This window comes from Myotis nattereri (assembly GCF_964212035.1).
Source record: "Myotis nattereri genome assembly, chromosome: 21".
NCBI lineage: Eukaryota > Metazoa > Chordata > Mammalia > Chiroptera > Vespertilionidae > Myotis > Myotis nattereri.
The window spans coordinates 14,245,053-14,258,345 of NC_138097.1; the positions used below are offsets into that span (position 1 = coordinate 14,245,053).

At 45.3% G+C, this 13,293-nt stretch overlaps 1 protein-coding gene across 1 annotated transcript in view; it reads right to left on the reverse strand.

Annotated features, from left to right (window-relative positions):
* The window catches only part of CHD2 (chromodomain helicase DNA binding protein 2), a gene marked incomplete at its 3' end in the record, with an annotated part of 87,601 nt that overhangs the window by 54,324 nt on the left and 19,984 nt on the right, over positions 1-13,293 (reverse strand). The window contains exons 3-6 of the mRNA XM_081114812.1: positions 12,725-12,956; positions 8,533-8,619; positions 6,813-6,874; positions 1,034-1,141 (exon numbers count right to left, since the gene is read on the reverse strand). Coding sequence (XP_080970938.1) covers positions 1,034-1,141; positions 6,813-6,874; positions 8,533-8,619; positions 12,725-12,956 — 489 coding nt within the window. The remainder of the gene's footprint in view (positions 1-1,033; positions 1,142-6,812; positions 6,875-8,532; positions 8,620-12,724; positions 12,957-13,293) is intronic.

Sequence of the window (13,293 nt, forward strand, 5' to 3'; positions counted from 1 at the left end):
AAAAATAGATTTTTAGCCCTAGCCATTTGGCTCAGTGGATAATGCATCGGCCTGCGGAGTAAAGGGTCCCGGGTTCAATGCCGGTCAAGGGCACATACCTCGGCTGCAGGCTCCTCCCTGGCCCCAGCCCTGGTAGGGGTGTATGCAGGAGGCAACCAATCGATGTTTTTCTCTCTCATCAATATTTCTGTCTGTCTTTCCCTCTCTCTTCTACTCTCTCGAAAATCAACGAAAAAATATCCTCGGGTGAGGATTTAAAATAAATAAATAAAGTGGCTGTACCATTTAAAAAAATTAAAAAGTGGTACATTATTATACAATGTTTTTATTGATTTTAGAGAGAAAGGAAGAGAGGAGAGGAGAGCGATAAAAACATCAATGGTAAGAAAGAATTAGTGATGGGCTGCCTCCTGCATGCCCCCTACTGGGGATCGAGCCCAAAACCCAGGCACGTGCCTTGACTGCGAATGGAACCGTGACCTCGTGGTCGACGCTCAACCAATGAGCCAGTCCGTCTGGGCCAGTGGTCGGCAAACCGCGGCTCGCGAGCCACATGCGGCTCTTTGGCCCCTTGAGTGTGGCTCTTCCACAAAATACCGGCTCTTCCACAAAATACTGACTTCTGCGCATGGGCCGCGAAGTTTCAATCGCACTGTACGTGCGCGCCCGCACGTGGTATTTTGTGGAAGAGCCACACTCAAGGGGCCAAAGAGCCGCATGTGGCTCACAAGCCACAGTTTGCCGACCACAGGTCTGGGCCACAGAGAGCTTTTTTAAAGAGAAGACACAGTCTTCCCACATCACTAATTCAACATGGAGTAGGAAACAGTCAGAGTCACTGAGCTATGTATCATGGCAACGCCCCGCCATGCCATCACTGGCTAACGATGCAGGCTGGCAAGCAGTGAACCACAGACACTGGAAACCCAGAGGCACCGCGCACTGTGTCCCATCTCTTCCTAGCACCGCGCCCTCTCGATCTGACACAGACAACGCTCCCCCAGAGGCGGAGATGTCCGAGCAAACACTGCACCTTCTGGGGAAAGGCCTCCGGGCTCTCCCTGTGTTTTGCTCTGGTTCACTCTCTGCATCGCTGCCTGGCTCCTGTTCATCTTCTGAGGGCTCCCGCTTCCACTTTTCTCTGTGATCAAAAGCAAAGCACAGTGATTTTTCTCTCAAAGATGTTTCCGGATCGTTTAGCTTGAAGATTCCAACAACGCCAATTCTGATCTAATTACCCAAAAGGCAGACCATGTGTATTTTAGCTTAATTACGCTCAAGAGATTTCTTCAAGCTCCATTTACATATTGGCTGTGCCATATCGACTCCTGGTTTTATCTCTTGTAACAAAATAAATGAAAATGGAAACTAAACTAAAGCTGTATTTTTATAAAACCATTGGTTCTGGTTAAAAAATGCTGTTAAGCCCTAGCCTGCTTGGCTCAGTGGATAGAGTGTTGGCCTGCGGACTGAAGGGTCCCGGGTTCGATTCCGGCCAAGGGCACATGCCTGAGTTGCGGGCTCAATCCCCAGTAGGGGGCGTGCAGGAGGCAGCCCGTCCATGATTCTCTCCCATCATTGATGTTTCTCTCTCTCTCTCTCCCTCTCCCTTCCTCTCTGAAATCAATAAATATTTTTTTAAATGCTGTTAAATCTCTAATATTCTATTTTGATGTGACTATTAACACTAGCCAGAGTGAACCATAATATATACTCAATCGGTATTTCTCAAACGTCAGCATCAACAGCGTCACTGAAAGGCTTGTTAATTCAGATTTCTGGGCTGCGGCCAGTTTTTGATTCAGGAGGTCTAATGTGAGGCCTAAGATTTTAGTTTTAACAAATTCATGCCAATGCTGCTGCTACAGTTAAGAGACTTTTCTGAGAACTCATATTGGATATTTTCACATCGTCAGAATACACTTGAGGAAACAGTCCCTAAAATTATGTTTCAATGATAAACCTACCACCTACTAAATTGTCTGTTCAGCCAAAGACGTAATTATTAGACATGGAAGGTGTTCCTTTGCTCCTTGAGACTTTAGAAGGCCGGGAAGAGCCACACCCCAATACGTATCCTACTCCCCCAGTTTCTGAAGTTTACTTGGAGACCAAACAAGATACCACAGGGACTTAGCTCATTTCTCACTTGCAGGGAAGAAGGAAATATCTGGGGGAAGGGGGAAGAAAATTTATAAGCAAGTACAAGTACTTGTTCTGCAAATAAAACAATTACCACTGTGCCTCTTGGTCTCTGAATAGGAAATGAGGTTTTACTGAGGACAAGTGTGGCACAATTGCACAGTCAAATTGATATTCTCAGGGGAGGACAGGTCACAGTCATAGAGAAGCTTGCTATGAGAAGGTGACTGATCCGCAGATTCCTAAGAACCTTCCTAAAAGGTGCCAGGGCACCCCGGCTGGATTGGCTCAGTGGATAGAGCGTCGGCCTGCGGACTGAAGGGTCCTGGGTTCAATTCCGGTCAAGGGCACATGCCCGGGTTGCGGGCTCCATCTCCAGTGTGGGGCGAGCAGGAGGCAGCCGATCCATGATTCTCTCTCATCATTGATGTTTCTCTCTCTCTCCCTCTCTCTTCTTCTTCTCTGAAATCAGTAAAATTTAAAAAAAAAAAAAAAAAGGTGGCAGAGCCACCCTATACCTGAGTGTGTGTAAACTTTAGGGGAAAAAACTGTTTTTTTAAGCCTGCATGACAAGGCAGTGGAGCCTTCTATGTCCATTACTCAGGTTCTGGTGACACTGTTTTGCATCTATTTCCCTAACAGCGAAGTCCCTGTGGGCAGGGCCATCTATGCTCATCTTTGTACCCGAGCTCAGCGAGAACGCAGGCAAACAGAGACACTGCTTTGTTAAGTAAAGGGATAGTTAATGAAAGAATGAGCCACATCAGTGTAGGGGTCAGGCAGGTAGGGGGCTTTTGGAAGCACTCGAGCTAAGACACCAAGGCCTGTTAGCGCTGCTTAACCCTTCATCTCTCTTTAAATCCGAGACCTCCTTATGCCTATATTCTGGGTGCCTATCTTATTCTCTTCCCCCAGAGACTAGAAAACATATGTCTGCTAAAGCCTCCCAGGAAAAGAAGTGATGGCAGCAAGGAAGACAGGAAGATGTCTCCAGCGACTGGGAGACTGGCACGTGAGGCTGCAGCCCCCCAGGGCCAAGTCCAGAACAGCTGGCGCTCCCAAGGGGCTCACTGTCAAAGGGCAGAGAAGTGGCTTTGCAGGAAACACAATGAAAGAACATGAACAACGAAGACCTAAGGGACAGTAGATCAGATGAGAAAAATCCTCAGTTACGTGTGCATTGTAATTTCCACGCCCCACCAGGTACTGCGAAGCTAAATGAGGGTCTACCTATGCACTTTAGGAGACTAAAATGGCAGTGGGTGCTGAGGCGAGTTTTCCAGCTATAGGGCAGATCTGTAGGGTATGGACAACCAGGAGGACTTAGAATCTGCCAATACAAGAACGTACAAAAACTTAGCACGTCGCCCTGGCAGGTTTGGCTCAGTGGATAGAGTGTTGGCCTGCGGACTGAAGGGTCCCAGGTTTGATTCCGGTCAAGGGCATGTACCTTGGTTGCGGGCACATCCCCAGTAGGGGAGTGTGCAGGAGGCAGCTGATCGATGTTTCTCTCTCATCGATGTTTCTAACTCTCTATCCCTCTCCCTTCCTCTCTGTAAAAAATCAATAAAATATATTTTTTTAAAAATTAGCACGTCAACTGGTCCACAGGCCTCGTCCTAGAGATGGAAACTGAAGCCCCGTGAAAACAAGTGGTTTGGCTCCATCACAACCCCAGCCCTGGGACTCTCAACCATAACCCTGAAAACCAAAAAAATCAGGAAAAAGTCCAACCAGACCTACGCATTCTAGGAAGATCTGAATAATCGGAGGCCTGACTGATTCTGTGTGGAAGTGTATCCGACACTGAATAATGGATTAAATTTTCAAGAACAGGGAGAAAAAAGTTAGGATCAGCGATATTAAGTCACTTGGAATGTGCGGTGAAGAGTGGTCAGTTAGTTACAAGGAGGTGACTTCTCCACCCTGTAGATGGGCTGTGCGGAGACATTACACTCTGAAGCTCTTAAGCTTTTAAATGCTAATTCCCACCATGACTCTGGGGAGCCAGTCCCTTGTAAGGCCTTATTCTTCAAAAATGTCAATGTCATAAAAGCAATGAAAGCCTGTGAAATGCTCTAGACCAGTGGTCGGCAAACTGCGGCTCGCGAGCCACATGCGGCTCTTTGGCCCCTTGAGTGTGGCTCTTCCACAAAATACCACGTGGGGGCGCGCACCTACAGTGCGATTGAAACTTTGTGGCCCATGCGCATTAGTCGGTATTTTATGGAAGAGCCACACTCAAGGAGCCAAAGAGCCGCATGTGGCTCGCGAGCCGCAGTTTGCCAACCACTGCTCTAGATAAAGAGAACCTGACAATATCTAATCACTGACTGAATCTCGTAGTGAAGGTGGGAAAATGTTAGAAAAGACATTATTGGGTCAAGTGACAAAAATAGAAATATGAATTGGACCCAAGTATTTCAGCAATGCTAAATCTATTTATGTTAAAACTGCACTGTGCTTATGAAAGAGAAGATCGTTAATTCTTAGGAAATACGCTCTTAGGTATTTTAAGAGTAAAAGGCCATGATGTGCGTCTTAAACGATTCAGAAAAACATGACATGTGCTAGTACATATAAAAAGAACACGACAATAATGGCAATAACAAGAACGGTAACCAATGGTAAAGTACACAGGCAGTCTAGTCTTTGTGCTTTTACTGTCACAAAGTTTGAAATGAATTCCTAAAAAAAGTTTTTAAAAATAGTTTCCTTTTTTTTGTTGTTAATGCTCACCCGAGGATATTTTTCCCACTGATTCTGTGAGAGAGTGGAAGGGAGGGGAGACAGACTAGGCCAGGAATGCAGCCTGGAACCGAGGTACGTGCCCTTGATTGGAATTGAACCCTGACCCTTCAGTCCTCGGGCCGACACTCCAACCACTGAGCCAAACCGGCTAGGGCAAAACAGCTCCTTTTTAGACGTCTTTAAAATCTGAGGGTTTCAGAATAGCATTTCCCTGTGCTGATTTTTCCAAATTCCCCCTGAGTCTCGCTCAAGTCTGAAGCTCGTACCCCCGCAAGCTGGGCTTGCCCACTAGCTCAGCTCACGGAGGGCGCCCCCAGCACTGTGCCTTTCTAATGACACTCACTCAGGAGAAGAGCTCCCAAGCCCGGCTCCCCAAACCCAGCAGGAAGTGAGGCCACACAAGTTCCTGGGAAGAGCGTAGGCAGGGAGACGGCATGACAGAGGCACCCCCCCACCCCCCCCATCCCCGGTGCAGAACTCAGCGCTTCTACTCTGCGGAAAGAAGGTCCTTAAAGGCTTCCGGAAGTTGCCGACCTTGAGTGCTCTGAGGGTGGGAGAGGGAGAGTAAGTGCAGGGGAAGACTGATGAGTTGCACCATGGCTGAAAAACGCGGGCTTCTGCACACCGGGACCAGGCCATTAAAATGGGCAGTCGGGGTCTTCTAGCACAGCAGCAACATCTGGATCCCAGTCAAGAGACCAGCAGAGAAGCGGGTGATGGAGGTTCGAGAACAATCAGGGGCTCCTCCAAGGCCCCCAAAAGGCCCCTGAGACTGGGGGATCGGGGGGGGGGGGTGGGTGAGAACAATCTCCCCAGCAGGCCACTAGACTGAGGTAGGACCAAAGCCTTCCAAGACACCAAGTGCGGGCTTGCCTACAGTTATCACTTCTCCAACTCTAACTCGGAATCTAGAACACAGATGAAAACTGCACGTGCTCTGATAAGGCCTATATTGAACTCCTGGCTTGGCAAACTTTCTAATAACTTCTGTTAGGTTGGCAGAATAAGCATTCCTCTATTTTGGAAATGAGGAGATGGATTTTAAAAACTCAAATCACTGTGCCTTAGGCCAAATACTTAAGACTACTAATGTTTTAGAACAGAGAATACCTAACTGGGGCTCTTAATAAGGGCCATAGACAACTGTGTCCCATGAGAAACCCCTAGATCTGTGTGCAAAGTTTTGACTATCTACATTTTTCTTTTTTCTTTTTTGAAATGCTGCTATACTTTTTTCTAAGAAGATGAGCTATAAAATCCATACTTTCCAAGGGATCCACACACCCCCAAAACAGATTTTTAAAATTATTTCTCAAAAAGGAAAAAAAGTAAACAGTTGCATCTTAACATTCATTGAAATAAACGTTAAAAGAATGAGCATATAATCCATGTTATAAAGAAATTTCACGTTAAGGCCAAGATTTCAAGTGTTCTGGCTTATGCACTGTAATGTTAAAATTATATGGAAATGACCGTGTGAAATCTCGTATTACCATGGGTGTGCAAACAACATAATATTGCCATGCCAACACAGAGAACAAATGGAAATGAAGGCAAATCTAAACCTGCCCTTTGCTCGACTAGAATAGAACACCAAATGCCGACATATTTGGTATTTGTGCACATTTAAAAAAATAATAGTAATTGGACTAACGGGGCGACACAGATGGAGTAAGGTGGGGTCCGCCCCCCAGGAGCGAGGGCTGGTGGGAAATACTTACTTAGGAGTCGAACACTAGAATCTTGGGCTCTGAATGCTGCTGCTGCAGCAGGTGAAGCTGGGCAGGGACCCAAGATAGTGAGAGAGAGAGGCGGGCTCTGGGACCTGGGGGAGGCTGGAGACACAACGGAGGCAGTCCCAGACACACTGACACGTTACCATCGACCACGGGAAGGAATTGCCCCCGGAAGAGACTTACTGTTTTTTCAGCTGCCTCTGGCCTCTTCGTTTTGGGCTCCCACTCTCAGACCCGCTACTGGCCTTCAGTGAGAAATGAGCACAGACTTTAATTCACGGTCATCAGGGTCCGCAAGAGCACGCTTAACAAGTCTACTCAGTGTAACATCATTCGACGTGAGCTTCCAGGCAGAAAGAAAAACCTCAGCATTTGTGTGGTGGCGCCCTCTCTCCTTTTGCTTTGAAAATTAATTCGTGTGTCATTTCTGAGTTGTCTCTAACGCCAGGAGATATTTCTCATTCTCAGCTTGACTCCTACAAGCGTGCGGGACGGTGGGAGTTTCTGGAATGATGGCATCGCTCTGCACCTGCACAGTCCCTGTCAGATATCACGGCCAACAGGCCCGTGTGGCCACCGGGACCCTGAAGTGGGGCTAGAGGGACTCGGGAGTGGAATTTTTCATTTTACTCCGTTTCAGTGGGTATAAATTTTAAACGTCCCGTGTCTAGTGGCGACCGTGCAGATCTAGAATGGCACATGGAAACGCCACAACATTGAATGCGTCATTAGCGGTGGTGGCTACTGATCGGTTTCATTTGAGACTCATTCATGAGCATGATCAGCAACAGTGCTCTGCTAACAGCACGTGGGAAGTTCACAGTCAGAGACATCTTTGAACAGCTCTTTCCCGCCAAAGTTAAGCAAAATGGCCAACCTCCCCGACTGCTCTTGTTCTGGTGCCGTACAGAGAACGTGTTAACTTATACTCAAAAGGTTCACACATCTATGTGACTGGTTGTAGCAAAGACAGCTTGGTGACCCAGGCCCAGACGCTGTGGGGAAGGAAAGCTACGGCAAACCAGCTCCGAGGTCAAAATAAAAAACAGCGTAAAGGCAATGCCAATGTTATGGCCAATTAGATTTTTAAAACCGATGAACTAAAATCCACCCCAGCTCACTAACCTTTGGCTATCAATATTTAACTTTTAGCAGAAGGATGATATATAGTTAAGAATGGCAAAAGCAGGGGTCACTTCCCTGAGACAAAAAAAAAAAAAAAAGTATCTCTTCAGAATAGAATCTATAAGCCTAACACAGAGGTAAGAATCCACAAAATTGTCACTAACGGAGAAAAGCTGATTCTGTAGAACCCACAGAACCCAGTAAACAGTACTGATTTTGGAAACCACCCATCTCTCACAATTCGACCACAGAGTAAATCCGTGTGAAACATTTTATACGGCACACTAAACATGAGCTAGGAAACCAAATGTAAAGAAACGAGTTAAAATACATTACGTATGTCAAGTAAACTCTTTTCTCAGAAATACACCTGAAACTAGTGCCATTGTTTTGTATTTGTTTACCAGGCAAGTTACTCATTGAACAAAAAAAGCAGGAGATTTACAACCTAGATATTTAAAAAAAAAGTAAATATCTTACTACAATCAATTTCACTATGAGAAACGTCCAAAAAAATTAAAAATTTAAGGCCAGTTCTGTATAGTAATCTTAACCCTCTACTGCAACATTCACTATTACATGTTCTTCCTGGAAAGTTTCTTTTTTTAAAGCCCCACGTGGCTTTCCTTGCTGTGCTAGGTCGAGAAAATTATCATTAGCCATTTAATTCCCACCCTGACATTGAGTCTTTGTTCATGGCAAGACATACTGGAGTCGGAAAGGACAAGGTAAGGTAAGGAGCTTCAACATACCCCCTTAAAACATTTCTTTCGCTTACCTCCTCCTTAATATTAAATCGTGATGGTTCTTGTCTGCTTCGGTTTGACCGCCTAACCCCATACACATCCGGATATTCTTCCCACATCTGTAAAATTAACAGACCATGCATGAATCTTTCTTCTCTTGATCCCCACCCTCATTTACTATTTTCACTACTACTGCAACATGTATTTTAATTTAAGAGCATTCAAGTAACTAAATATCAAAAGGGTTGTTTGGTTAGTTTTGTTTACGAGACAAATAAACTCCCATCTTTAAAAAGAGTAAGGCACAATATCCTAGAACACATTAAAGTGTAACAATGGCCCTTGCTGGCTTGGCTCAGCGGATAGAGCGTCGGCCTGGGGACTGAAGGGTCCCATGTTCGATTCCGGCCAAGGGCGCATGCCTGAGTTGCGGGCTCGATCCCCAGGGCGGGCCGGGGGGGGGGGGGGGGGGGGAGGCGGGGGGGAGGGGCGGGGGGGAGGGGCGGGTGTGTGTGTGTATGCGGGAGGCAGCTGATCCATGTTTCTCTCTCATCATTGATGTTTCTCTCGCTCTCCTTGTCTCTTCCTCTCTAAAATCAATAAAGAAATATATATTTTTAAAAAACAAATATATTGCCGAAACCGGTTTGGCTCAGTGGATAGAGCGTCGGCCTGCGGACTGAGAGGTCCCAGGTTCGATTCCGGTCAAGGGCATGTACCTGGGTTGTGGGCACATCCCCAGTAGGAGATGTACAGGAGGCAGCTGATCGATGTTTCTCTCTCATCGATGTTTCTAACTCTCTATCTCTCTCCCTTCCTCTCTGTAAAAGATCAATAAAATATATTTAAAAAAAAAAAAAACAAATATATTAAAAAAATAAAAATAAAGTGTAACAATGCCTCTTCATCGCTAATGGCTATTAAACTTATATGGTACGCTGCTTACCCATCATTAAAACATACACTTACGACTGAATAACATGGCAAGAGAACAGTGGCTTCCACTAAGGGCAGATTTATTTACTGATGAATTTTAAGCCCCTAATGTTTTCCATTCAGCTTTGACTGGTTATTGACCCACCTGAGAAACTAAAAAAAAAAACCCAGCAGGGTCCCACCAAGTCTAATTAAATCAGAATCAGGCATGTGTATATTTCTTTAAATTCCGCAGGACGTACGCAACGGCAGATACATATAAATAGTAGGTATGTCTAACATTTAGTTAGAAATTTTCATGTTTTCATGTATATATTTGCCATATGTATATCCTCTTTGGTAAAATTTTTGGGGTTCTGCCTATTTTTTAGTTTTATTACTGTTGAGTTTTTAAAAGTAATTTATTGATTTTAGAGAGATTAAGGCGGGGGGGAATTGATTTTGTTGTTCCACTTATTTATGCACTCAACTTTTACAAATTGTTAAGGTACAACTCACCCTTCAAAGTGTAATTCAGTGATTTTTAATAGTCAATTATGGGAATTTGTTTCTATATCTTCATATATTCTGAATATTAACATTTTGTGTTATAGTCAAAAAAAAAAAAGAAATTTTCAGAAGGAGAATCACTGCTACCCTTTCTCTAGCACACCTACTTTCACTCTGAGCAGTAACTATTTTTACTATTATTAAGTATTAACGGTTTGTAACTCTTTTTCTAACTATTATTAAGAACTATTTTTACTAACAATCCTCACCAGCGATGAAAAAAAGAAAGGTGAAAGGAGGGACTGGTTGAAGAGGACATTTTTTCACGGTGGATTTTAGCGCCACCTTCTACAAAAACTCAAGAGTCTGGGTCCCGATCTGAGCGAACTGTGGAAGGCAGTAGGAAAAATGTTATAAACAGGCAAGAGAGATGCGTGACAGCCCAGATCAGCCGCGGGGCTTTGTCATCAACACCTGGGTGACAGTTACTGGCAAGAAAATATTTGGAAAGCGAGGCAAGAGGAGAATGCCCCGGGCCGAGACTCGGGATGTATGTGTACAGTGGACCTCAAATGAGACAAACTTGACGCAAGACAACCCAGAAAAAAAGTGTCACCAAGCCAAGGGAGGGCGTGACCAACAGTGCCTTTAAAAACGCCGAGTCTTGCCGTGGCCGGTGTGGCTCAGTGGATAGAGCGGCGGCCTGCGGACTGAAGGGTCCCGGGTTCGATTCCGGTCAAGGGCGTGTGCGTTGGTTGCGGGCACATCCCCAGTGGGAGGTGTGCAGGAGGCGGCTGATGGACGTTTCTCTCTCATCATCGATGTTTCTAACTGTCTATCCCTCTCCCTTCCTCTCTGTAATAAGTCAATAAAATATATTAAAAACGCCGAGTCAGCTACCGAAAAAACGAGGCCTCCCAAGAGAACAAGGGAGATGGCCCAGGAACAGGCCCTCCAGAACTAGACTCCGATGTAATCCTGTGACCCCGCGTCTTCCGCTTACGAAGGGGGAAAGCCCATAATGGCCTTGGAATGATCTGAGAGGCAGAAGACAGAAGGTCCAACCAGAGGCGTTAGGACCGCGGTTCTCAACCTGTGGGTCGCGACCCCTTTGGCGGTCGAACGACCCTTTCACTGGGGTCGCCTAAGACCATCCTGCATATCAGATATTTACATGACGATTCATAACAGTAGCAATGTTACAGTTATGAAGTAGCAACAACAATGTTATGGTTGGGTCACAACATGAGGAACTGTATCTAAAGGGCCAGGAGGTTGAGAACCACTGCGTTAGGACAACCACGTGGCAGGAACTCTGGGCCCAAGAGGCAGCAGAGGGCGGACACTGAGCAAGTCTGGCCGAGAGAGGGAGGGAGAGAGCCTTACTCTCGTCCCGTCTGCCCACCCCACCCGCGCCCCTTTTGGAGCCTCTGCTAGAGCCGTGAAATTCTTCAACACAGGTATTTAAGAAGCTTTTAGTAACGGGGGTGGAGGCTAAACTATTTTGAGATGATCATTAAGGGCTAATGGTATCAATGAAAAGCTACCATGTAAAAGGGATGTGTATACAGAAAACAAAGAACCTTCTTTAAAAGCTCTCCTTTTAGAATAACCATCATTTCAGTCACCATGCTTCCTAACTGGCTGTGCTGTCCATCCACGCGTTAACTTGATGAACATTTTAGGACTGATCACCTAAATTTTAAAAGAATATTTTAATATTTCTGCCTGAAGTATTTCTGCCTTGAAATTCAGTCCCGTCTTAGCAATGACTCCCCTTCTTTCTGAGTTCCCCCTTTCGCCTTTTTAAATGAATTTAAGTATATGCAGTCTTATAAGTAAACAGGTGTGAATGCCAGACAGTAACACTATTTCAGCAAAGTTTTAGACACACTACACAGGCCATGCACAGTTCCTGTGGTTTCCTTTCATCTCCGCAAATAAAGAACTCTCCACTGTGCATCACTGTACATAAAAAAAGAAAATTTTAACCACCTTTTAATTTTTTTAAAAAGTATATTTTTATTGATTTCACAGAAGAAGGGAGAGAAGGAGAGAAAGAAACATCAATGATGAGAGAGAATCATTAACAGGCTGCCTCCTAAACACCCTCACTGGGAATCGAACTGTGACCTCCTGGTTCACAGGTTTACGCTCAACCTTTGAGCCACACCGGCTGGGCTTAACCACATTTTTAAAATGTTAAAAACCAAAATTATAGACATTTGTCCTTTTGCCCTATAATTTGATGGCTTATGTAATTATTTTCTTTGTAGCCTCTGATCAACTAGAGCAGAAAGCAGTCCTCATTTATATCCAGGGGCACTATCCTATATAATAAAAGGCTAATATGCAAATCGACCGAACGGCGCTATGATGCACACTGACCACCAGGGGGGTTCAACGCAGGAGCTGCCCCTGGTGGTCAATGCGTTACCACAGGGGGAGCGCCGCTCAGCCAGAAGCCCTGAGCCAGGCTCATGGCTGGCGAGTACAGCGGCAGTGGTGGGAGCCTCTCCTGCCTCCACGGCAGCATTATGGATGTCCGACTGCCGGCTTAGGCCTGCTCCAGTCGGATATCCCCTGAGGGCTCCCGGACTGTGAGAGGGCGCAGGCCGGGCTGAAGGACCTCCTCTCCCCGCACCGAGTGCACGAATTTCATGAACCGGGCCTCTAGTATTATTAGCAAAGGGGGCTGTGGTTTCCTTATCAAGATACCTAATGAGTTTCCTCGGGAAAGAAAGGTCTGCTAGCTGGTCCCAGCTGCAGGCAATTTGTACAGTACAGCAAAGGAGATACCTTCTTCACATCGGCTATCCGTTCCTTCTTAGAGGCTGGCTTCTCTTTGGCTTCCGGAAGGACTGGCTGGGATTTGGACCCCGCCGATTCACTCTCAGATTCCGACTGACTCTCCGAAGACTCAGAGCTGCTGTTGGACTCGCTGCCATGTCCACTTCCTGGGTCGCTGCCTTGCTCGCTCTCCGACTGGCTGCCTGAGTCAGAACCTGAGGCTTCTTCAGATGCTGAATTACTTAATACGGAAAAAATACACATACATTTAAAAAGATTTAAGAACTGTCCCATAAATCTGTTTTTAAAAAATCCTCAAAGTAAAAAGATTGGATAGTGGCTAATTCTGGTAATAAAAAAATCAAAATTTCCAAATTTACTTCTACATTCTTACATTGCAAATGACATCATTATTATCATTTTCAACATCCGTATTGGCTACCATTTCCTGAGTGCTTATCTGATGCCATATTCCAGTTATTTTATACAAATTAGTTTCTCTGACAAAAATGCAGAATATGTATTATTTTCTCCTTCATTCAGATAAAAAAAAAATCTGACACTCAGAAGTACTTAAG